This window comes from Mya arenaria, chromosome 3 (genome assembly GCF_026914265.1).
Source record: "Mya arenaria isolate MELC-2E11 chromosome 3, ASM2691426v1".
NCBI classification, from domain to species: domain Eukaryota; kingdom Metazoa; phylum Mollusca; class Bivalvia; order Myida; family Myidae; genus Mya; species Mya arenaria.
In genome coordinates, this window is record NC_069124.1 from 5659266 (window position 1) to 5686079 (window position 26814).

General features: G+C 37.8%; 2 protein-coding genes across 2 annotated transcripts in view; one reads left to right on the plus strand and one right to left on the minus strand.

Annotated features, from left to right (window-relative positions):
* The first annotated feature begins 33 nt into the window (after positions 1–33).
* LOC128228128 (sorting nexin-5-like) lies at positions 34–8814 on the plus strand. The gene is made up of 14 exons (XM_052939247.1): positions 34–112; positions 589–753; positions 1204–1305; positions 1979–2109; positions 2255–2330; positions 3033–3116; positions 3519–3593; positions 4211–4241; positions 4716–4800; positions 5376–5415; positions 6740–6826; positions 7141–7230; positions 7418–7483; positions 7837–8814. Exons 1-14 carry the CDS (start codon positions 107–109, stop codon positions 7975–7977), a joined length of 1179 nt encoding a protein of 392 aa, XP_052795207.1. The 5' UTR covers positions 34–106; the 3' UTR covers positions 7978–8814.
* A 207-nt stretch (positions 8815–9021) lies between these two features.
* LOC128228129 (beta-sarcoglycan-like) overlaps positions 9022–26814 on the minus strand; it is a 36061-nt gene continuing 18268 nt past the window's right edge. Inside the window, exons 3-7 of the mRNA XM_052939249.1 lie at positions 17889–18065; positions 13546–13576; positions 12574–12725; positions 11753–11893; positions 9022–11373 (exon numbers count right to left, since the gene is read on the minus strand). Coding sequence (XP_052795209.1) covers positions 11176–11373; positions 11753–11893; positions 12574–12725; positions 13546–13576; positions 17889–18065 — 699 coding nt within the window. The 3' untranslated portion in view covers positions 9022–11175. The remainder of the gene's footprint in view (positions 11374–11752; positions 11894–12573; positions 12726–13545; positions 13577–17888; positions 18066–26814) is intronic.

Genomic DNA, 26814 nt, shown 5'->3' on the forward strand with positions numbered 1-26814 from the left:
CAATACGTCATCATTTTTTGAGTAAATACCTTTGCGATTTTCACGATCATCAAATCGCACCTGTCAAATTAATTAGCAGACGCTTTGCAGGAAGATAAACAAATAAATGATGGTATTAAGTATATCTATTTTCGTTGTCAACTTGTTTCTTTGGTTATAATCAATAATGATATACTTCTTTTCTTGAAATATATTGAAACTGACTGTGAAAGTACATTAAATCTGCTTATTGCCTCGATTATTTCTCAATGAATTCGGGACACGCCCCCACTTTTACTCTTTTTAGTTTTTAGTCAACCCCTTCAGCAAGTGTTGAATGTATTTATGTATTTTATGTATGTATATAGAAAGTTGTTTATAATAAAGAATACTTCTTTACAATATAAATTTAACTTAAAAATACATTTCAGAATATCAGTGTACAGTACAATGGACATTAATATCAACAAAATGGAATTGTACATTTTGATATATTATTTTTAAAATTATTATAATAAAAAACTTAACAATTGCATTTTTCTGGTTTTTTTTATGATAAACTGATACACTTAACTACCTTTATGTATTGATCAGATTTTTTCCTTTTAGGAAGAAAGTGTCTCAGAAAAGTTGGATGATGATGTTGACCTGAGTTCACACCAGTCGTCCCCCTCTCGTCTCTCAGCTGTCCCTTTCATTCCAAAATTTCGAGTGACAGTCCCTGAGGCAGTGAAAAATGGAGAAAATTTACAGTTTACTATCAAGGTTTATAAGGTATGATCATTGGTCCAAGCAAAGCACATAAAAACATGTCACTGTCAGAGTAGTGTACTTTGTTCCATTCAAATAAAACTTACCAGTCCATTGCGTTTTTCTTACCTTTAGTGAATGGGGCCAGCTGGTGGCCTTAGAATTTTGAATATAGCAACAAAAGGACTACAATTTTGAATTTACCATAGCATGTATTTTTGTAGTTTAAAATTGTCAATGTGAAATCTGAGTGTTATTTTTGTGCTATTTTTTACTATTTCATGTGAACACTTCAGTCTGTTCAATTTAATGTGTTGCCATGAACAGAATGAGAATGCCATTGTGGAAAGATAAACCTTCTTTTGGCCTGTCAAAAAACACAACTTATTACTGTAGAGAGTATTCATATCATCTTTGAGCTGTCTTTACTATTTAGGTAAAAAAAATGTATAACCAATGTCTTTGATGTTTTAGTGGGATGATGACCGGGAGGTATCAGAAGTTGAGAGGGACTACGGGGATATTGAGTGGCTTCACCACAACATCATCACACAGAATAACATTGATGGAATTATAGTAAGGCAATAAGTATCACTATGAGTAACTGACCCTTGGAATAAATTATGATAATAAGACTCAGTCAGATGTAGTTTATATATGAACATAACCAGTTTAATAACTTATAATAGCAATTTTATTCTAAATACCTACAATTCTACAGTGTCTTCTCATATAATTTTATAAAGAAATTTACCAAATTTGTTTCATCTGCAGTACTATTGTAGTCACATAAATTATATATGTTGACTTGTATATGTTTTTTTGCTCACATTTAAAAAGATATTTTTTCTACATGAGTCTATTTAATGAGTGGAGATCTGGACCCATATCCACTTATGTCTTGTGTCTGGGTTTGATACTCAAAACTTCAAATTTTATTGTAAAATTGATAAATGAGGGGTCACCTTTTCTGTATCTGTATCAAATAACCGGTTGTGTAATTATTACACCTACCATTGAAAATAATTATAAATCAGGTATTTTGCTAGATTAAAGTCTTTCCATTTCTGTGTCTAAGTCTCAGTACCTTTGGTCATTATGGGTGGCCACAACAAATCGCTGTTTGTACTCTTGGGTGATAAGTTAATTGGTTCTGCAGATCATTTTGCAATAGTGTGAATACTTTTAAACTAAATTTTAATCCCATAAAATGTACTATTGAGATTCAATACCTTATTTATTAATGCAGGTTCCTCCCTTGCCCCATCGCCCAGAGGTAGATGCAAAGTCAGCCGAGTCAAAGTCACGGAAACAGTTGGGTAACGACTCCAAGATCGTCATTCCTGATGAGTTCTCCAGGGATTGCAGACAGATAGAAAAGTAAATTTGTACTTTATTTTAATTTATTTTTAGTGACAAATAAATGGTGGTGTTGTCTTAATGTAATTGTTTAAAAAATATTATTGTGTAGATATATAAAAATCTGTCATGAAACTTTGATTCACTCTTTGTATACATATTTTAGGTACCTTCGAATGCTGCTTGCTCATGAGTCGTGTGGAAAAGATGGAAACATTGAAAAGTTCCTTTGTGAGAAAGAGGTAAGCATATTGACAGATTCATGGCCTAGTTGTAGGACACTTGACATTCAACATAAGGGTTACAGGTTGGATTCCCAGCCTCACCAAAAATTACTACCCATCAACCATGAGGAACCATAAACAGAGGTCGCATGTGAGAGTGCTATACACTGGCACACATTAAAGAGCCTGGTTAGCTCTAACCAGGTTTACTTTCTTTCTCCCATAACCTTACAAGACTGATAGTCTCACCTGGACTGACACCAATAACCGGTAAATGGCTAGTGGCGTCATAAAATAAACTAACATTCCCAACCGCCAGGTTAGCCTCAACAGAGTCTTGTAATATCAGTAGATTTAGTGGTTGTTGATTTTCACATATTTTAGGTCTAAAATAGACAAACAATAAGACAGCTTCAAAATTTAATAATTTTTTTTTTAAAGGAACACAAAATAGGTTGATACCAAATTTAATTTTAAAGATAAAACAAAAATAGCATATCATTTAGGAAAGATAAAAAGTATTTTTTTTTATTTGTACCTCAATGATATTGCTGTTTTGTTTTTTGTTTTGATCATTAAAGTCAAATGAGTTGCATGTATTTTTTTGTACTTTTTCTTTTCTTCCTTGAAAATCCTCATGCCAAATTGTTCATATCTTTTTGAAGGACATTAACCTGTGGATATTTAAACTTTTTAACACACATGATATCATGTTTCAAGGCTCCAGTGAAAACAAAGGTGAATCATGGTTTCTTCAGTCGAATGTCATCTGCAGTGGAGACGGCTAGGAAAGAACATCATCGGGTAAGGTTAAGAAATTGAAAGAAGGATAAAAATGTTAAACTACAATGCACAAGCTGATTTATCATTTTACCTTTTATAGTTATGAATAATTTTTTTTCGTATTCATTGAACTGAATGTTGCAGTTTAGTGCTTTCTATGTAGAAACTAATAATGTTGTCTGATCTAAGCACCATGTCAAGGACTATTCAAGATATGTTGGATGCATGACACACCTTCACCTAATTTGTATTTAATACCTTTGATTCACCTTTTCATAGATAAGTCCAGTTTTCAAGGTAACAGTGACTTCTAATATCACATACATTTATTGTAAAAGGTTTCAAAAATTGTTTTTTCTAAAATGAATAATAAGATTCTCTTCATTATTTTTTATTCAAACTTTTACTTGTTATTTTGAACAGGATATTGATGAATACTTCACAAAGAAAAGGGAATGGTGTAGCTCATATTCGAAGGCAATTAAAGAAATGTCTGCAGTAAGTTGAAATCCATGTGATAAGTTCACATTTGATATTATTATAAAGGTTTAACTTTTAACATGTTATTTATTGATTTTGCATAATTTATATACAATAAGGCTTAGGTAAAATTACATATATTAGTCAAGGTATTGTGTAAACCTTGGTGTTGTTTGCTTAAGTGTCATCATAATAGTGCACAAACTTGGCCCTGACTGAAATCCCATCAAGATATTTGCATATAACATACATGTATACATGTTGCCAGAGCCAAAACACAATAGACTGAAAAACAAACAACAGAAAAAACATCAACCTTGGCCATAACTCAAAAATCATTTTATATTTATTGAAATGCCACTTGGTACACATGTTGCCAGTGAAAGTATGCACAGATAACAACATGGCAAACATGGCATTTATTATAAATGAGTTAAGCCCCTTGTTTGACTGTAAAATATACACATGAGAAATGGAGATCGCTCTTTAGCACTCTTCATTTAATCAAATTATTTCCATTCTTTTCTTGCAGAGATTTACAATGCTTAGTTAGTTTGAGATAGAATATAACTTAGTCTATTTCTAATTAAATAAGATCTGACCATGAATAGTTTAAGATATTTCACTTGTTTCAGGATTTCAACAAAATGATCAACACACAACACAGTAAGTTTATCTACTTTTTCATGTTACAAGAGGTTAATTACCTGCCATGAACCAAGATAGGAATAAAGTTAAGCTGTTTGATCACATCCATTGTTATACTTACGTAAAATAATTATCAGAATAACACTTAAAATGATAGGTTGTATTTAAAAGCTAAAATATAAACCATTTGAATGATTTGAGTCCAGACCCAGCTTCATGATTTTCGAGTTGTTTTTTTCCTGATACGATTTTATAGATTGTTCACAAAGAAATCATTCATTTATGAACATTTATTCATTATCAACAAATTTGACTGCACAAAATGTACACTGGCTACAGTTCGCATCATATGGTGATATATGCGGGTGCTGGGTAAGACATCATGGTAGCTGGTTACAGCTGTCAATACATGGTGATATCTGGGTGAGGTAACATTGGACACACAAGTCAATGAAAACTGATTTTATTACATGTGTATGTTTGTATCTTAAGGACTGGCAGGAGGCTATGGCGAACTATCCACAGCCTTACAGCAGGGTGGGGTAAACAGGGATCTACCCACCTTAACAATAAACAAGTGAGTAGAGGGTTTGGTTTATTTTACTGTACTTTTCCATAAATACTATTTGATGTGTCTCGTGACAGACACAGCAGTTACAAAAGGATTACTTTATTTGTCATCATTATCATTGGCGATGTCAAACTTTTGTTTCCTAATAATAAAAATAAAGGCTAATTAAAAACATCTTAACAACTTGGTGTAGAATCTTCAAACTAGGTATGCATATTGGTCCTGGTGAGAAGATAACCTTTTTTGATATGTGGGTCAAAGGTTGAGCGCTCAATGTAGTGACCTTTAGTAGAAAAATTATGGGCTCTTTCGTTTTGATCAATTTAACAAGTTGGTGTAAAGTTTTCAAACTTGGTATGCATATAAGCCATAGCCAATAGATGGATAGTAATGATTCAGTGGTCAATAGGTCTGAGGTCATGGTCATCTATATTAAAACATATGGGTGTTCCACAAATAAGATTCCCATAATTCTAGTTTACCAATTTTGATCAATACAAGTTTATTTGGTGATAGTTGTCAAGTTAAACTTAACCAGCATCATCATATTGATAATTTCTAATTTATTATTTTTATTGCAGATACCTTACCAGACTGTCTGAAGCAACAGAAAACACCAAGGTTAGCTTCAATTATTTTACTACTTTTTAAGCTTAATGCACAAATGTATGTCTACATGTATGTCTTCTATTTGAAAAAATCGGAGAATACATCAAATGATCAAAATTGAGGGAAATGTGTTTTCTGGTGTGTGAATTCACAACTTTGGGTAGCTAGTGCATAAGAAACCAGTACATCTTATATGAATTATTTTGGGAAAATTAAAGAATGCATGAAGTACAAGAGATTCAAGTCACATTCTTTAGTTTGGCCAGTAAATTATTGCCAATTTCAAAAAAGGGGCATATTGGTTTGCTCATGTTGGGAGGTAAGTCTGAAGGTCATTTGACTGGTAGACCAGGTCTTGTCTGCACAATAACTCCAGAATGGTTTGACCTAGGACGATGAAACTTCAGTGATGGGTTGCCCTTGAACAGTAGATGACCCCTAATGTTTTGTAAATGGTCAAGATCCAAGTCAACAGCCTTTGGAAACCTTTTTCAGCACAATAACAAAAACAGTTTGACATAGGACCAAGAAAATTAAGTGGTATGTTCCCCTTGACCAGTAGAGGACCAGTATTGTTTTAAGTTCTGTAGGATCAAGTTCTCAGTAACAATTAACACTCTTTGGCAAACTTTGTATTTACGAAAACTGAGAGTGGTTTACCTAGAAACATGAAACTTCATGGTTAGTTTGCCCGTGATCAGTAGATGACCCCTATTACTAGTATTATTTTTGTAAGTAGGTAAAACATCACTATCAACAGTTTTACGAAAACTTGTCTGCGCAATAAATCAAGAACAGTTTTAACAAGGACCAAGAAACTTTAGTGGTTGGTTGCCCTTGACCAGTAGATGACACCTATTGTTTTTGAGGTCAGTAGGTCAGAGATTAACAATCTTAATAAAGCTTTGTCCACACATTATCTCTAGAAAAATATATTATCCAAGATCAACAAACTTATTGACCTTTTGAGATCAGTAGGTCAAAGGTCACTGTCACAGGCAACTGTCTTGTGAAAACTTTGACATAGTTTGAAGTGTTTGTATTCATTTTCATAGTTACTTGTGCAACCTCTAATAATCAATGCAGCATCAATGCCATATTCCCTAATCTCCTGACATAAATCTATACGGAAGTATCCAGAGATACTGCATGTATGACAATGTTGGAATTTATGTATTAATGTAATAAGTATTTTAATTTTAACAATTGTTTTATGTTTGATCACTTCAAAAGTGTAGCTATTTGGGCTTTAAAGTGTCTTTTCATGTATAAATAAAGTTCAAACATAAATGATCAAGTTCAGTACAGATATATTGAGTGCTTTCTTATTTTCCAGCATGGCCTAGAAGTGTTGTGTAAGAATGATGAGACAACACTGGGTTTTCAGCTTGATCTGTACTCCAGATATATTGACTCTGTAAAGGTAAAATAACAGACCACTTTTATTTAAGATAATAACATTTTACTTCAAGTGGCAACCAGTTGTGTTTGGATGCTTTGACTTTATAATGCATATCAGCTAGAAAAATATATTCTGTATTATCAGTTCTTTTCAGGACTCACTGGCAAAGGGTTAAGCAAAATAGTGAATTAAAAATTATTAAACATTCATGAGTGTTTATTTGTCCCTTAATTGATAGTCAGTACTTGATCAGGCAATGATAAATTGATTCAATGATTGACGAATCGAGCAATATCAAAGCTTGATATCTATAAACCGTACAATTCCATTAAAAGGACATGCTGTTCCGGAGGACGAGGCTGCTCGTTGACTATGAGGATGCCAACAAGGCATTGGACAAGGCTAAACCAGCCAAGAGGACAGCTGTAAGCTATATCACATCTTACAAGATACTTTACACTGTTAGAAACATAATGTTTGCGGTGAAATATCCCATTAGTTAGATAAATTAGACATACAAAAGCAGCACATTCTGTGCAAATCTTGAATAACCTTTCATGTGCAACATGAACACAGACAAAGCTTGTTCAGTTGTATGACATGTCATTTCAGGCAGAGGAAGCGAAGCATGATGCAGAGACCAAGTATGAGATGTGCTGTGATAATGCCAGGAGAGAGGTGGGTAGAATTGATGGGCTACAACAGCTAGTCTGTGTACATGCATATATTGATCTGACAAGCTATGTATGATAATTGTGTGTAACCAGATTGTAAATAATGTGGTATGAACCAGGTTCCTGTTTCATCAATAATCCTACAAATGTTTGTCAACAGTAGTACTACCCAGTTGAAAATCTCTATGTATAATAACACAATATGGGATATCTGTTTGTGAAGTAACATTGTACACTGGTTACAGTGGGAAACACATGGTGATATCATTAGGTTAGGTAACATCCTAGAAATCTTGATAAAATGGCCTGTATGTGTTTGTGAAGTTGTAAGCTTTACCCAGAATGCACCTGTTTCAGTTCAAGCTGTTTCTGCAGGCTAGAACGCTGGCGTACCAGGATGGGCTTGTGTCATATGCCGAGTCCCAGGTCAAAACTGCACGTGATACTTACACCCTGCTCGCCAAAACTATGACTGTCTTAAAACAGACTGATGGCTGATCAGTGGAAATGCTCATGTATATAGATTATATCAATTTTGTGCAATCATTTAAACAACTTAAAATTCTTCTGTGATTCAAGAGAAAAAGTGGACCATTCATTCACTTGCGAAGTATGATTTTACAGCAAAAGTAACTTTTTGTGTACTGTTGTGTACTGTCAAAGACCAATCAGTCTTGATCGAATCAAATGTTTATAAGTGTAGCGACATATGAAGGTTACAATTTCTGCAAGCTCTTGGACTGTTGATTGAGTCAGATTTTTATATATTTATATTGACATTGCCCTAGTTTTTCTATAAAGAAAAAGTGGCGCTCAATTTTTCATAAACCAATCAGACTTACGATGCCTAATAGTGATCGTTGTTTAAAATATCAGTAATTTTTTCTCACAGACATTAAATGCCAATTATTCTATTATTTAAAAACAATGAAAACAGACCTCGCAGTTCATGAGATTTGCCATTTTGACAAGGGCATTCAAGATTGCATGAATTGAATAAATTTTAATCCTTAAAGAAACCTCAATGGTTGTTAATTGATAAAGTCTATTGTAGCATCATTCAAAGAATTAACTCATAAATTAACGCGAGATAAGTTGATTTCTGGAATTTTCTTCAGGGCCTAGATAATTCATAGTTATAACTACCTGTGTATACTTATACATTTGAACATTTTGATATATTTTTTGTACTTTACAAATCTTATCAATGTCAGTCAACAATATTTATACCATATATGTATGTAAGATTTTAGAATTTATAGCATTCCATGTGATTGTGTTCAGTAATGACAAGTCAATATTACAAAGTGCAATACTAATTAAAGTTTAATATGATTGTTTATAATTATTTATAACAGCCAAAATGTTTATATTTGTTGATTATTTTTTATCAATTTTAAATAAAAAAAAAGAGTCATATTCAGTTCATTAAGTTTGTCCACACTTTATGACAAATGGAAGCTATTTGCTACTAGTTTGGTGGCATTTAGTTTGCACTGTGCAACATAGTGAGCAAGATGTAGAAAAATCACTAAAACAAAATCATCTTTAAAAACATTTATATTAACAACATTTACTTTTTAGATACAATAACATAATCATATAGAGTAAAACAAGACATTTAGTACCAAGACTTGATACACAATGTTTGATGTTCAAATGTATACTACGGTTTGGCACATAAACATGCTCAACTAAACTCCTCATGCACCATCTTACATTTATATAGAATATATTGACAACAGCATTTAGATAAATTGTGGCAATATATTTTCTCAACATTACACCACTGGGATTTTTAGAAGTAAAACTTTTTGGCATCATAGTGACTTGCAGTCAGAAAGAAGGGTCGTGTATGTGCAACATAAATCGTCGGTTCTCAAGTAACAATCTAATCACCTATATAATAAAGGTATAACATGTGTCATGCACAATTCTTCAACTTGTGACACATGTTATACCTTTATTATAAAGGTGATTAGACTATTATTAGAGAACCGAGCGGTTAATGTTGCACATACAAGAAGTTTGTATTTACAAGCAAGAAGTGAATTAAATTCACTTTTTGCTTGTAAATACAAAACCACTTGTATGCAAATAATAAGCTGAGATACTGATGGAGCATTTGAAAGTCCAAATGGCATTCAATTGAAAGGTAACGCTATTGCCAAAATTCATCCAAATTATTGCTGGGTGTCTAATTTGTATGGATCTTTTCTTTATGAAACGTCGCACAAAGCAGTGACATCTTCTTGTCCATGTTATTTGAATTTCTTTTCTAGTAAAGGAATTGAAGCATACAGAGAATGAAGAACCAAGGTTTTTGAGTGGTTGGTTGAATAACTTGAAAAATCTGTCAGATTGGCTTAATCCTGGCTTGGAACCTTTCCATGACTAAATTTCTTTGATTAAATAAAAGGTTTTCACATATATAAGGAACAACCAAGTAAGTATATTCACAGTGATAATTGATGTGTTTACACCATTCGGGGAAAGTGGAAACTTTCATTCATATTTTAATGATTTGATCTTACAGTATAGGCTGATTCAATCATTTGGCCATACAAAATAAATTTCTCCAAAGCATTGCGATTCATTTTTGGGCTGCCTTCATTACAGACTCAAAACACTGGACAACTTGGCTATTGCTTGATCAAACAAGAGTTATAACTTTTATGGAAAAAAATAATCTATTTTTTCTTTATTAACAGCTGGTGCATTAAAAGTTTGGTAGAGTATAGGTACAAACAAGCTTTTAAAGAAGTAGTTTGGTACAAAAATATAAATGTCTTGTAAAATACGGACTGATAAAAAATGGAGTGGTATGCTTACTAACTTGATACAATCTAAGAGGAATAAAAAAAAAACCATATACATGCACTGGTATATTTAAATGTAAATCAAAACTATATGTTACCAATATCATAACATGTAAATTATTACTGATAGAGGAAACTCATGGCAAACTTTACATTTTAAACAGGATTTCACAACAATCTAAATGCATTGTTATTTGTTAACAAATTGCAAAAGCAAGCTTAGCCCCCAGCAAATGAACGAGTTCCATAATCTGAGATTCTTCACAAAAGTTCAAACTTACTTTGATATTCATGTATAAAAAAGGAACTACTAGTATAAATTTGCAAACATAGCACCATAAGAGATCACAAATAAGGCACTACCGGTACTCATCAACACACAAGATCATTAACACGAGTTGTAAACAACTACAGCAAGAGTACCTTCTGCATTTGATGGGCACTAGTCTGGCTTTGGAGATGATCGTGATCTGGCAAAACTTCAACCAATGACACTTTAATACATTAAAATCATGAGAATAACATATTTATCTGCAATAACTACGACATTTTTTTCTTCTTCTGAATAACCCCAATTAAGGATTTTAAGGCCTTTGTCAAAACAAAGTGTTTGAACTGGTGAGAGAAGATTATTCACACAAGAGGTGTTTGTGCCTGTGTTGGGGTCATGGGAGAAGATTATTCACACAAGAGGTGTTTGTGCCTGTGTTGGGGTCATGAGAGAAGATTATTCACACAGAGTGTTTGTGCCTGTGTTGGGGTCATGAAAGTCCTTTAGCCATGTTTCAATCATTGGTCACATCGTTGGACATTCATCAAGTTCTCACAACAACTGTCTGGGTCCCCATATGTGACCATGAATACATGTAGGTTCAAATCACAGATCACATGGGTGGACACCCACCACAGCATCGGCACAGGAAGTGTCTGCATGTGTGTCAGGTAATGTGAACACCCTACCACTCCCTGCACACACGCATAGCAGCATCTGCGTGCTGGAAGACTGGGAACCCTCTCCCTTTCCCTCCACCGGAAGAAACAGGCTCAAGTACACTTGGGAGTCCAAGACCACCTCCTAAAACAAACACATATTGGTGGTTACAACATTGCAAACAGTCAATTTAAGGATACAAATCTCCAAAGTGCAACATCTTTCAACGAAAAGGTTGTGTATTTAAGTTGGATTGGAATAAGTTCTGTATCTAACACTGGACTTGACCTGGCAAACAAATCAAGGCAGAGGACATTGATGCACACTCCCTAGTGTGTATAAAAATGCCTATGATGTTAATTAAGAAGGCAATGTATAAGCATAACACTTAATTTCCACATTTATATTTTAGCATTATCTGTAAAGAAAGTAAAGCATTCAAAAGCACCGAATATTTTTATAGTTCATTGAAAAGTTTTGCAACATGCAAGCAAGAAATCATTTCAGACAATAACAACATCACCTTTGCCTGTAGGTTCAAATCAGCCCCTCCATGAATCCCAATGTCGCCCTCAGAGGAAAAATCCACCCCCTCTGTCCCGATCATCTGTGTAATCTGGTCAGACTCAATGTGAAGGTCTGGGAAAAGGCTTGTACCAGTCACCTGAAGAAATAAACAATAAAACAAAATATCTTTAATGAACACTAATTTATTCTAACTTGGTTGTAAAGACAGCCATGAGCTGATATGAATCACGCCCTAGTCTGTTTCAAAGACTGGTACGGAATAACTTTAATTAGGATTGACAGATTGCGACTAATGTTGGTATCTAGGAAGAGTTTATGCAGACCTTTCATGGGATTGTGTTTGGGGCCTCTAGGGTCAAGGTAACTGTTACTACAAAAAGATTACCATTTGGTACTGAAAACCAGTTGAATCTTACAATGAAGGCTAAGTTCTGCTATCAGTCATTTAAAACATGGTTTCATCCCATTACGGCCCTTCTTGTTTACTCTTTAATTTGCCTTATTTTTTATTGCTTTTGACAGGCACATATTACATCATTATTGTATTCATTTCCAAGACAAAGAAGCTTATAGCAGTGTTCAATAAGAACAGACTGTCAGCCAAAATGGATGGTTGAAATGGCAATTGGGCCAGTTGAAATTTGGAAATATAGTGAATATTAAGAAGAAGAAGTAGGAGCTGGTCAGTTAATTTACTATTTCAGACAGTTAAACTAAAAGTTATTGGGAACCTGCCTGTTGTATGACAGCTCTTGTTTTTATGTTTTATTACATTACCGTTTGTATAATTTTATAACATATACTCAACAAACTTACAGCTCCAACGTCCAATGCAGAGGCATGAAGGTTTGTGACCTGGTAAAGGTCAAGGTTCAGTGGTGCACTTGTGGAGAACAGGGGTTTACCACTCTCAGTCCAAAGCTCAAACTGACCACCAGTCAGTAACACACTTTTCCCTGACATTTCAACTATAAAGTACAAATTAACAACTGGCATACACATGTACAATGTTCAAATGAGTAAGGTCACTGTTATAATTGCTACTCTGATTCTGGTATTTTAGACAACATTTAAATAAAATTTAATGTCTTTTGCATGAAAATTAAATAACATTATTATTGGATTCCTTTTTGGCACCATACATGTATGTCCAAATTCTTCATTATTACTACAAACATGGACAAAGAAAGTGTAAAAAGCCATGTATATAGAGAAATATCCTCCCAAGTATCCCATGCTGTCTGATAAATTGTGTCATAAATGCTACATGGGAAATATTTTGCTTCGAAGGAAGACTTTAAACAAAGACAACTTCACTATTTCTTCACCATTTTAAATGAAACATAGCGCAGTCTACGCGGCTTATGGAGCCCAGCCTTTGGTCTTTTACCAGAGTTGGATTGAGAGTTTAGTTTCTTAAAACACTTTGACAAATCTTTTCTCAATATGGCTGTCTGACGGAGCACTGTCAAAACATTATTTTAGAAACCGGTTTTTTGAAGTGTTTGATAAAACTTATAAACTCTGATAATAAAGCAAAGGTGGTGCTCCTTAAGCGGCATAGACTGCCCTGTTTCATTTAAAATAGTGAAGTAAAGAAAAAGTTATCTATGATTTAAGTCTTTATTTTAAGCAAAATGTTGCCTTCCGACGTAGCATATATGACATAATTTATCACGTGGTATAGACACACTGTGTCTGTACAGTTTAAAAATAATCACAGAAACATCCATGAAGGAAGGAGTATTTAATAATGTCACGGCCTTTGTGGTGTATCTCTGTTCTTACCTTTTGAGTATTTTTCTGTGCCAACTGATATCTGAAATAGATCAAAACTTCTGTATTGCAGTGTACAGGAAACACAGTCTATAAATAATATGAAAATCGAATATAGAAACACATAGTTTAGCAAATGGTTCCAAAATACTTACTTTGTTATGTATTTTAATAACGAAATTTTAATTTCCAGTTTCTTACGGTATCCTATAAGTTAATTTTATATTGTAACCTTCTGCTGTAGGCGGAAGTGTGTTCATAGTGTAACCTTTGCTGTAGGTAGAAGTGTGTTCATAGTGTAACGTTTGCTGTAGGCGGAAGTGCGTTCATAGTGTAACCTTTGCTGTAGGTAGAAGTGCGTTCATAGTGTAACGTTTGCTGTAGGCGGAAGTGTGTTCATAGTGTAACCTTTCAGGGTTCAAATTTAACTTTGCGGAGCACTTGTAAAATTTTGCGAGTGCTTTTTGAGGCAACTCGCAAAACGAAAAATCAACTTGCAATTTTATTATTTGCTTTATTTCCCTATAATATTGTCTAATTAAAGTAGATATAAGACATCTAATTAAAGTAGATATACGACATACTATAAATATTAAAAAGTATCAATCTTAAGTGTTTGACATTGTTCACTGTGAGGGGGGGGGGGGGGGGGGGGGGTATATTTACCCTCGCCATCAGGATATACCCATTCGGCGAGCACGCTACAGATTTCATTATGTCTATAATTATAAAAACAATAACAATATAAATTTAAAATAAATAAAAGCAACAGTAAATGTAGTGTGGATGCTTTGGACGATAAAATATATCCAAGTCTATTCACTTTGACAGTTGGGCGGATATATTCAACGTTTGATGGGGTTTACATAAAATGCGCGAAAGCGCTAAATTTAGCCAATGATTGAGCTAGGTGATTACGTCATTTGTATTCACTTTGTATTATGCACGCATCTGAGCATCCCGGAAAGATTCGAGATAAAACTCGGCCTTTTCCGTATTTGTTCTATTTTTGAAAACTTGAGCGTGACTCCGTACTTACTTCTTTATACGGGTAGTGTAAACATGCCACTTATAGGTTGTTTACACTCAACAACGTAGCGGAGTAAGTTTATGTTTATTCTACTTTCCTTTTAAAATTTTGTGGTCTAGAAAAAGCCACTCGCAGAATTTTGCGAGCTTGAATAAAAGTCACTCGCAATTTACAATTGTCGCTCGCATTTTGCGAGTATGCGAGTCTAAATTCGAACCCTGCCTTTGCTGTAGATAGAAGTGCGTTCATAGTGTAACGTTTGCTGTAGGCGGAAGTACGTTCATAGTGTAAGGTTCTGCTGTAGGCGGAAGTGCGTACATAGTGTAAGGTTTGCTGTAGGCGGAAGTGCGTTCATAGTGTAAGGTTCTGCTGTAGGCGGAAGTGTGTTCATAGTGTAACGTTTGCTGTAGGCGGAAGTGCGTTCATAGTGTAACGTTTGCTGTAGGCGGAAGTACGTTCATAGTGTAAGGTTCTGCTGTAGGCGGAAGTGCGTACATAGTGTAACGTTTGCTGTAGGCGGAAATGCGTTCATAGTGTAAGGTTCTGCTGTAGGCGGAAATGCGTTCATAGTGTAACGTTTGCTGTAGGCGGAAATGCGTTCATAGTGTAAGGTTTGCTGTAGGCGGAAATGCGTTCATAGTGTAAGGTTCTGCTGTAGGCGGAAATGCGTTCATAGTGTAAGGTTCTGCTGTAGGCAGAAATGCGTTCATAGTGTAACGTTTGCTGTAGGCGGAAATGCGTTCATAGTGTAACGTTTGCTGTAGGCGGAAGTGCGTTCATAGTGTAACGTTTGCTGTAGGCGGAAATGCGTTCATAGTGTAAGGTTCTGCTGTAGGCGGAAATGCGTTCATAGTGTAAGGTTTGCTGTAGGCGGAAATGCGTTCATAGTGTAAGGTTCTGCTGTAGGCGGAAATGCGTTCATAGTGTAACGTTTGCTGTAGGCGGAAATGCGTTCATAGTGTAACGTTTGCTGTAGGCGGAAGTGCGTTCATAGTGTAACGTTTGCTGTAGGCGGAAGTACGTTCATAGTGTAAGGTTCTGCTGTAGGCGGAAGTGCGTACATAGTGTAACGTTTGCTGTAGGCGGAAATGCGTTCATAGTGTAAGGTTCTGCTGTAGGCGGAAATGCGTTCATAGTGTAAGGTTCTGCTGTAGGCGGAAATGCGTTCATAGTGTAAGGTTCTGCTGTAGGCGGAAGTGTGTTCATAGTGTAAGGTTTTGCTGTAGGCGGAAGTGTGTTCATAGTGTAACGTTTGCTGTAGGCGGAAGTACGTTCATAGTGTAAGGTTCTGCTGTAGGTGGAAGTGCGTACATAGTGTAACGTTTGCTGTAGGCGGAAGTGCGTTCATAGTGTAAGGTTCTGCTGTAGGCGGAAGTGTGTTCATAGTGTAACGTTTGCTGTAGGCGGAAGTGCGTTCATAGTGTAACGTTTGCTGTAGGCGGAAATGCGTTCATAGTGTAAGGTTCTGCTGTAGGCGGAAGTACGTTCATAGTGTAACGTTTGCTGTAGGCGGAAATGCGTTCATAGTGTAAGGTTCTGCTGTAGGCGGAAGTGTGTTCATAGTGTAAGGTTCTGCTGTAGGCGGAAGTGTGTTCATAGTGTAAGGTTCTGCTGTAGGCGGAAGTACGTTCATAGTGTAACGTTTGCTGTAGGCGGAAATGCGTTCATAGTGTAAGGTTCTGCTGTAGGCGGAAATGCGTTCATAGTGTAACGTTTGCTGTAGGCGGAAATGCGTTCATAGTGTAAGGTTCTGCTGTAGGCGGAAATGTGTTCATAGTGTAACGTTTGCTGTAGGCGGAAATGCGTTCATAGTGTAAGGTTCTGCTGTAGGCGGAAGTGTGTTCATAGTGTAACGTTTGCTGTAGGCGGAAATGCGTTCATAGTGTAAGGTTCTGCTGTAGGCGGAAGTACGTTCATAGTGTAACGTTTGCTGTAGGCGGAAATGCGTTCATAGTGTAAGGTTCTGCTGTAGGCGGAAGTGTGTTCATAGTGTAACGTTTGCTGTAGGCGGAAGTACGTTCATAGTGTAAGGTTCTGCTGTAGGCGGAAGTGCGTTCATAGTGTAACGTTTGCTGTAGGCGGAAATACGTTCATAGTGTAAGGTTTTGCTGTAGGCGGAAGTACGTTCATAGTGTAAGGTTCTGCTGTAGGCGGAAATGCGTTCATAGTGTAAGGTTCTGCTGTAGGCGGAAGTACGTTCATAGTGTAACGTTTGCTGTAGGCGGAAATACGTTCATAGTGTAAGGTTCTGCTGTAGGCGGAAGTGCGTTCATAGTGTAACGTTTGCTGTAGGCGGAAATACGTTCATAGTGTAAGGTTTTGCTGTAGGCGGAAGTACGTTCATAGTGTAAGGTTCTGCTGTAGGCGGAAGTGCGTTCATAGTGTAAGGTTCTGCTGTAGGCGGAAGTACGTTCATAGTGTAACGTTCTGCTGTAGGCGGAAATACGTTCATAGTGTAAGGTTCTGCTGTAGGCGGAAGTGCGTTCATAGTGTAACGTTTGCTGTAGGCGGAAATACGTTCATAGTGTAAGGTTTTGCTGTAGGCGGAAGTACGTTCATAGTGTAAGGTTCTGCTGTAGGCGGAAGTGGGTTCATAGTGTAAGGTTCTGCTGTAGGCGGAAGTACGTTCATAGTGTAACGTTCTGCTGTAGGCGGAAATACGTTCATAGTGTAAGGTTCTGCTGTAGGCGGAAGTGTGTTCATAGTGTAAGGTTCTGCTGTAGGCGGAAATGCGTTCATAGTGTAAGGTTCTGCTGTAGGCGGAAGTGTGTTCATAGTGTAAGGTTCTGCTGTAGGCGGAAGTGTGTTCATAGTGTAAGGTTCTGCTGTAGGCGGAAGTACGTTCATAGTGTAAGGTTCTGCTGTAGGCGGAAGTGTGTTCATAGTGTAACGTTTGCTGTAGGCGGAAGTACGTTCATAGTGTAAGGTTTTGCTGTAGGCGGAAGTACGTTCATAGTGTAAGGTTCTGCTGTAGGCGGAAATGCGTTCATAGTGTAAGGTTCTGCTGTAGGCGGAAGTACGTTCATAGTGTAACGTTTGCTGTAGGCGGAAATGCGTTCATAGTACGTTGATGTACGTTGTAATATGCAAATTGGCATAGCTACTTCTCCGTGTGGAGGTTCAGGGCCTTTATATATAAGGGTTGAGCATGCTTTTCTCTGAAAGGAATCTGTTGCATATTTGGGCTCACACGTTACATTATTCTAACTACGAACATCCTGAATGCTCAATGAAACACAGGCTAAAACACCTTTATCTAAGGTTCAAATTCAATACATATAAAAAACAAACAAACTATGATTGGTATTCAAGTCCTAACACAAACCTCTTCTCCTTTAAAGACCAGATCCCTGTCACCCCTCCCCTCAATGTTGCTATGCAACACCAGGTTGTCAACCGTTAGGTTAGATAGAACACGCACAGCACTCTCTCCAGTGAACAACTCCAGACTTGCCATGCCTTCATGGGTGATGGACAGGAAATACAGAAGACCAGCTGTAACCTGGAGATATGATCAGTTTTCATAATTGGATAATTGTTTTAAAAAATAAAGTGATAATGTTACTCTGTTCATATATCAGCAGTCATCTGTTGTAGTTTTTAAACCTCACTACAGCTTCTTGGACTGGTTTGTGTTTAAAATGAGTAGAAAGACCAATGATTTTTTTTTATTTCTAACTGACATATTTTTATTACATACAAGTGCAATTCCTACCATAAATATGAAAACTTTAAACTGTACTATTTGTACAGTTAAGTTTTTGGTCAATGCAAATGATTCATCATGCATAAAATGTATGCTTACAACCATTAACATTCCAAAATATGTCAGGGCTATAACCTGTTTGGTTTACAGTATTCAAGGTAACCTGTGTGGTATACAGTACTCAAGGTAACCTGTGTGGTATACAGTACTCAAGGTAACCTGTGTGGTATACAGTACTCAAGGTAACCTGTGTGGTATACAGTACTCAAGGTAACCTGTGTGGTATACAGTACTCAAGGTAACCTGTGTGGTATACAGTACTCAAGGTAACCTGTGTGGTATACAGTACTCAAGGTAACCTGTGTGGTATACAGTACTCAAGGTAACCTGTGTGGTATACAGTACTCAAGGTAACCTGTGTGGTATACAGTACTCAAGGTAACCTGTGTGGTATACAGTACTCAAGGTAACCTGTGTGGTATACAGTACTCAAGGTAACCTGTGTGGTATACAGTACTCAAGGTAACCTGTGTGGTATACAGTACTCAAGGTACCCTGTGTGGTATACAGTACTCAAGGTAACCTGTGTGGTATACAGTATTCAAGGTAACCTGTGTGGTATACAGTATTCAAGGTAACCTGTGTGGTATACAGTACTCAAGGTAACCTGTGTGGTATACAGTACTCAAGGTAACCTGTGTGGTATACAGTACTCAAGGTAACCTGTGTGGTATACAGTACTCAAGGTAACCTGTGTGGTATACAGTACTCAAGGTAACCTGTGTGGTATACAGTACTCAAGGTACCCTGTGTGGTATACAGTACTCAAGGTAACCTGTGTGGTATACAGTACTCAAGGAACCCTGTGTGGTATACAGTATTCAAGGTACCCTGTGTGGTATACGGTACTCAAGGTAACCTGTGTGGTATACAGTATTCAAGGTAACCTGTGTGGTATACAGTACTCAAGGAACCCTGTGTGGTATACAGTATTCAAGGTAACATGTGTGGTATACAGTACTCAAGGTACCCTGTGTGGTATACGGTACTCAAGGTACCCTGTGTGGTATACAGTATTCAAGGTAACCTGTGTGGTATACAGTATTCAAGGTAACCTGTGTAGTATACAGTATTCAAGGTACCCTGTGTGGTATACAGTACCCAAGGAACCCTGTGTGGTATACAGTATTCAAGGTAACCTGTGTGGTATACAGTACTCAAGGTACCCTGTGTGGTATACAGTACTCAAGGTAACCTGTGTGGTATACGGTACTCAAGGTAACCTGTGTGGTATACGGTACTCAAGGTACCCTGTGTGGTATACAGTATTCAAGGTACCCTGTGTGGTATACAGTACTCAAGGTAACCTGTGTAGTATACAGTACTCAAGGTAACCTGTGTGGTATACGGTACTCAAGGTACCCTGTGTGGTATACAGTACTCAAGGTAACCTGTGTGGTATACGGTACTCAAGGTAACCTGTGTGGTATACAGTATTCAAGGTACCCTGTGTGGTATACAGTACTCAAGGTAACCTGTGTGGTATACAGTATTCAAGGTAACCTGTGTGGTATACAGTATTCAATGTAACCTGTTTGGTTTACAGTATTCAAGGTAACCTGTGTGGTATACAGTACTCAAGGTACCCTGTGTGGTATACAGTACTCAAGGTACCCTGTGTGGTATACAGTATTCAAGGTAACCTGTGTGGTATATAGTACTCAAGGTAACCTGTGTGGTATACAGTATTCAAGGTAACCTGTGTGGTATATAGTACTCAATGTAACCTGTGTGGTATACAGTACTCAATGTACAATGTGTGGTATACAGTACTCAAGGTACCCTGTGTGGTATACAGTATTCAAGGTAACCTGTGTGGTATACAGTATTCAAGGTAACCTGTGTGGTATATAGTACTCAAGGTACCATGTGTGGTATACAGTACTCAAGGTAACCTGTGTGGTTTACAGTACTCAAGGTAACCTGTGTGGTATACAGTATTCAAGGTAACCTGTGTGGTATACAGTATTCAAGGTAACCTGTGTGGTATACAGTACTCAAGGTACCCTGTGTGGTATACAGTACTCAAGGTAACCTGTGTGGTATACAGTACTCAAGGTAACCTGTGTGATATATAGTACTCAAGGTAACCTGTGTGGTATACGGTACTCAAGGTAACCTGTGTGGTATATAGTACTCAATGTAACCTGTGTGGTATACAGTACTCAATGTAACCTGTGTGGTATACGGTACTCAAGGTAACCTGTGTGGTATACGGTACTCAAGGTAACCTGTGTGGTATATAGTACTCAATGTAACCTGTGTGGTATACAGTACTCAAGGTAACCTGTGTGGTATACAGTACTCAAGGAACCCTGTGTGGTATACAGTATTCAAGGTAACCTGTGCGGTATACAGTAATCAAGGTAACCTGTGTGGTATACAGTACTCGAGGAACCCTGTGTGGTATACAGTATTCAAGGTAACCTGTGTGGTATACAGTATTCAAGGTAACCTGTGTGGTATACAGTACTCAAGGTACCCTGTGTGGTATACGGTACTCAAGGTAACCTGTGTGGTATACAGTATTCAAGGTAACCTGTGTGGTATACAGTACTCAAGGTAACCTGTGTGGTATACAGTACTCAAGGTAACCTGTGTGATATATAGTACTCAAGGTAACCTGTGTGGTATACGGTACTCAAGGTAACCTGTGTGGTATACAGTACTCAAGGTAACCTGTGTGGTATACAGTATTCAAGGTAACCTGTGTGATATATAGTACTCAAGGTACCCTGTGTGGTATACAGTACTCAAGGAACCCTGTGTGGTATACAGTATTCAAGGTAACCTGTGTGGTATACAGTATTCAAGGTAACCTGTGTGGTATACAGTACTCAAGGAACCCTGTGTGGTATACAGTATTCAAGGTAACCTGTGTGGTATACAGTATTCAAGGTAACCTGTGTGGTATACGGTACTCAAGGTACCCTGTGTGGTATACAGTACTCAAGGTAACCTGTGTGGTTTACAGTATACAAGGTAACCCGTGTGGTATACGGTACTCAAGGTACCCTGTGTGGTATACAGTATACAAGGTAACCCGTGTGGTATACAGTACTCAAGGTACCCTGTGTGGTATACAGTATTCAAGGTAACCTGTGTGGTATACAGTATTCAAGGTACCCTGTGTGGTTTACAGTACTCAAGGTAACCTGTGTAGTATACAGTACTCAAGGTAACCTGTGTGGTATACAGTAATCAAGGTACCCTGTGTGGTTTACAGTACTCAAGGTAACCTGTGTGGTTTACAGTACTCAAGGTAACCTGTGTAGTATACAGTACTCAAGGTAACCTGTGTAGTAAACAGTACTCAAGGTACCCTGTGTGGTATACAGTATTCAAGGTACCCTGTGTGGTATATAGTACTCAAGGTACCCTGTGTGGTATACAGTATTCAATGTAACCTGTGTGGTATACAGTATTCAAGGTTACCTGTGTGGTATACGGTACTCAAGGTAACCTGTGTGGTATACAGTACTCAAGGTACCCTGTGTGGTATACAGTATTCAAGGTACCCTGTGTGGTATACAGTACTCAAGGAACCCTGTGTGGTATACAGTATTCAAGGTAACCTGTGTGGTATACAGTATTCAAGGTACCCTGTGTGGTTTACAGTACTCAAGGTAACCTGTGTAGTATACAGTACTCAAGGTAACCTGTGTGGTTTACAGTACTCAAGGTAACCTGTGTAGTATACAGTACTCAAGGTAACCTGTGTAGTATACAGTACTCAAGGTACCCTGTGTGGTATACAGTATTCAAGGTACCCTGTGTGGTATACAGTATTCAAGGTAACCTGTGTGGTATACAGTATTCAAGGTAACCTGTGTGGTATACAGTATTCAAGGTAACCTGTGTGGTATACAGTATTCAATGTAACCTGTGTGGTATACAGTATTCAAGGTTACCTGTGTGGTATACAGTATTCAAGGTAACCTGTGTGATATATAGTACTCAAGGTACCCTGTGTGGTATACGGTACTCAAGGTACCCTGTGTGGTATACGGTACTCAAGGTACCCTGTGTGGTATACAGTATTCAAGGTAACCTGTGTGGTATACAGTATTCAAGGTAACCTGTGTGGTATACAGTATTCAATGTAACCTGTGTGGTATACAGTATTCAAGGTTACCTGTGTGGTATACAGTATTCAAGGTACCCTGTGTGGTATACAGTATTCAAGGTTACCTGTGTGGTATACAGTATTCAAGGTTACCTGTGTGGTATACAGTATTCAAGGTAACCTGTGTGGTATACAGTATTCAAGGTTACCTGTGTGGTATACAGTATTCAAGGTACCCTGTGTGGTATACAGTATTCAATGTAACCTGTGTGGTATACAGTATTCAAGGTTACCTGTGTGGTATACAGTATTCAAGGTAACCTGTGTGATATATAGTACTCAAGGTACCCTGTGTGGTATACGGTACTCAAGGTACCCTGTGTGGTATACAGTACTCAAGGTAACCTGTGTGGTATACAGTACTCAAGGTAACCTGTGTGGTATACAGTATTCAAGGTAACCTGTGTGGTATACAGTATTCAAGGTAACCTGTGTGGTATACAGTATTCAAGGTAACCTGTGTGGTATACAGTACTCAAGGTAACCTGTGTGGTATACAGTATTCAAGGTAACCTGTGTGGTTTAAAGTACTCAAGGTACCATGTGTGGTATACAGTATTCAATGTAACCTGTGTGGTATACAGTACTCAAGGTAATCAGTGTAGTATACAGTACTCAAGGTACCATGTGTGGTATACAGTATTCAAGGTAACCTGTGTGGTATACAGTACTCAAGGTAACCTGTGTGGTATACAGTATTCAAGGTAACCTGTGTGGTATACAGTACTCAAGGTAACCTGTGTGGTATACAGTATTCAAGGTAACCTGTGTGGTTTACAGTACTCAAGGTAACCTGTGTGGTATACAGTATTCAAGGTAACCTGTGTGGTATACAGTACTCAAGGTAACTTGTGTAGTATACAGTATTCAAGGTACCCTGTGTGGTATACAGTACTCAAGGTAACTTGTGTGGTATACAGTATTCAATGTAACCTGAGTGGTATACAGTTCTCAAGGTAACCTGTGTGGTATACAGTATTCAAGGTAACCTGTGTGGTATACAGTACTCAAGGTACCCTGTGTGGTATACGGTACTCAAGGTAACCTGTGTGGTATACAGTATTCAAGGTAACCTGTGTGGTATACAGTACTCAAGGTAACCTGTGTGGTATACAGTATTCAAGGTAACCTGTGTGGTATACAGTACTCAAGGTACCCTGTGTGGTATACGGTACTCAAGGTAACCTGTGTGGTATACAGTATTCAAGGTAACCTGTGTGGTATACAGTACTCAAGGTAACCTGTGTGGTATACAGTATTCAAGGTAACCTGTGTGGTATACGGTACTCAAGGTAACCTGTGTGATATACAGTATTCAAGGTAACCTGTGTGGTATACAGTACTCAAGGTAACCTGTGTGGTATACAGTATTCAAGGTAACCTGTGTGATATATAGTACTCAAGGTAACCTGTGTGGTATACAGTACTCAAGGTAACCTGTGTGATATACAGTATTCAAGGTACCCTGTGTGGTATACAGTATACAAGGTACCCTGTGTGGTATACAGTATTCAAGGTAACCTGTGTGGTAAACTGTATTCAAGGTGTACTCAAGGTAACCTGTGTGGTATACAGTACTCAAGGTAACCTGTGTGGTATACAGTATTCAAGGTAACCTGTGTGGTATACAGTACTCAAGGTAACCTGTGTGGTATACAGTATTCAAGGTAACCTGTGTGGTATACAGTATTCAAGGTAACCTGTGTGGTATACAGTACTCAAGGTAACCTGTGTGATATATAGTACTCAAGGTAACCTGTGTGGTATACGGTACTCAAGGTAACCTGTGTGGTATACAGTATTCAAGGTAACCTGTGTGGTATACAGTATTCAAGGTACCCTGTGTGGTATACAGTACTCAAGGTAACCTGTGTGGTATACAGTATTCAAGGTAACCTGTGTGGTATATAGTACTCAAGGTAACCTGTGTGGTATACAGTATTCAATGTACAATGTGTGGTATACAGTACTCAAGGTACCCTGTGTGGTATACAGTATTCAAGGTAACCTGTGTGGTATATAGTACTCAAGGTAACCTGTGTGGTATACAGTATTCAAGGTAACCTGTGTGGTATATAGTACTCAAGGTAACCTGTGTGGTATACAGTACTCAATGTACAATGTGTGGTATACAGTACTCAAGGTACCCTGTGTGGTATACAGTACTCAAGGTACCCTGTGTGGTATACAGTACTCAAGGTAACCTGTGTGGTATACAGTACTCAAGGAACCCTGTGTGGTATACAGTATTCAAGGTACCCTGTGTGGTATACGGTACTCAAGGTAACCTGTGTGGTATACAGTATTCAAGGTAACCTGTGTGGTATACAGTACTCAAGGAACCCTGTGTGGTATACAGTATTCAAGGTAACATGTGTGGTATACAGTACTCAAGGAACCCTGTGTGGTATACAGTATTCAAGGTAACCTGTGTGGTATACGGTACTCAAGGTAACCTGTGTGGTATACAGTACTCAAGGTACCCTGTGTGGTATACGGTACTCAAGGAACCCTGTGTGGTATACAGTATTCAAGGTAACCTGTGTAGTATACAGTATTCAAGGTACCCTGTGTGGTATACAGTACTCAAGGAACCCTGTGTGGTATACAGTATTCAAGGTAACCTGTGTGGTATACAGTACTCAAGGTACCCTGTGTGGTATACAGTACTCAAGGTAACCTGTGTGGTATACGGTACTCAAGGTAACCTGTGTGGTATACAGTACTCAAGGTACCCTGTGTGGTATACAGTATTCAAGGTACCCTGTGTGGTATACAGTACTCAAGGTAACCTGTGTAGTATACAGTACTCAAGGTAACCTGTGTGGTATACGGTACTCAAGGTACCCTGTGTGGTATACAGTATTCAAGGTAACCTGTGTGGTATACGGTACTCAAGGTAACCTGTGTAGTATACAGTACTCAAGGTACCCTGTGTGGTATACAGTACTCAAGGTACCCTGTGTGGTATACAGTATTCAAGGTAACCTGTGTGGTATATAGTACTCAAGGTAACCTGTGTGGTATACAGTATTCAAGGTAACCTGTGTGGTATATAGTACTCAATGTAACCTGTGTGGTATACAGTACTCAATGTACAATGTGTGGTATACAGTTCTCAAGGTACCCTGTGTGGTATACAGTATTCAAGGTAACCTGTGTGGTATACAGTATTCAAGGTAACCTGTGTGGTATATAGTACTCAAGGTACCATGTGTGGTATACAGTACTCAAGGTAACCTGTGTGGTTTACAGTACTCAAGGTAACCTGTGTGGTATACAGTATTCAAGGTAACCTGTGTGGTATACAGTATTCAAGGTAACCTGTGTGGTATACAGTACTCAAGGTACCCTGTGTGGTATACAGTACTCAAGGTAACCTGTGTGGTATACAGTACTCAAGGTAACCTGTGTGATATATAGTACTCAAGGTAACCTGTGTGGTATACGGTACTCAAGGTAACCTGTGTGGTATATAGTACTCAATGTAACCTGTGTGGTATACAGTACTCAATGTAACCTGTGTGGTATACGGTACTCAAGGTAACCTGTGTGGTATACGGTACTCAAGGTAACCTGTGTGGTATATAGTACTCAATGTAACCTGTGTGGTATACAGTACTCAAGGTAACCTGTGTGGTATACAGTACTCAAGGAACCCTGTGTGGTATACAGTATTCAAGGTAACCTGTGTGGTATACAGTAATCAAGGTAACCTGTGTGGTATACAGTACTCGAGGAACCCTGTGTGGTATACAGTATTCAAGGTAACCTGTGTGGTATACAGTATTCAAGGTAACCTGTGTGGTATACAGTACTCAAGGTACCCTGTGTGGTATACAGTATTCAAGGTAACCTGTGTGGTATACAGTATTCAAGGTAACCTGTGTGGTATACAGTACTCAAGGTAACCTGTGTGGTATACAGTACTCAAGGTAACCTGTGTGATATATAGTACTCAAGGTAACCTGTGTGGTATACGGTACTCAAGGTAACCTGTGTGGTATACAGTACTCAAGGTAACCTGTGTGGTATACAGTATTCAAGGTAACCTGTGTGATATATAGTACTCAAGGTACCCTGTGTGGTATACAGTACTCAAGGAACCCTGTGTGGTATACAGTATTCAAGGTAACCTGTGTGGTATACAGTATTCAAGGTAACCTGTGTGGTATACAGTACTCAAGGAACCCTGTGTGGTATACAGTATTCAAGGTAACCTGTGTGGTATACAGTATTCAAGGTAACCTGTGTGGTATACAGTACTCAAGGTAACCTGTGTGGTATACAGTACTTAAGGTAACCTGTGTGGAATACAGTATTCAATGTGACCTGTGTGGTTTACAGTATTCAAGGTAA

Coding starts and splice junctions, on each gene's coding strand:
- LOC128228128 (XM_052939247.1), top strand. Junction 4,242..4,715: donor AATGATCAACACACAACACA/GTAAGTTTATCT, acceptor TTGTATCTTAAG/GACTGGCAGGAGGCTATGGC. Junction 6,827..7,140: donor GATATATTGACTCTGTAAAG/GTAAAATAACAG, acceptor TTCCATTAAAAG/GACATGCTGTTCCGGAGGAC.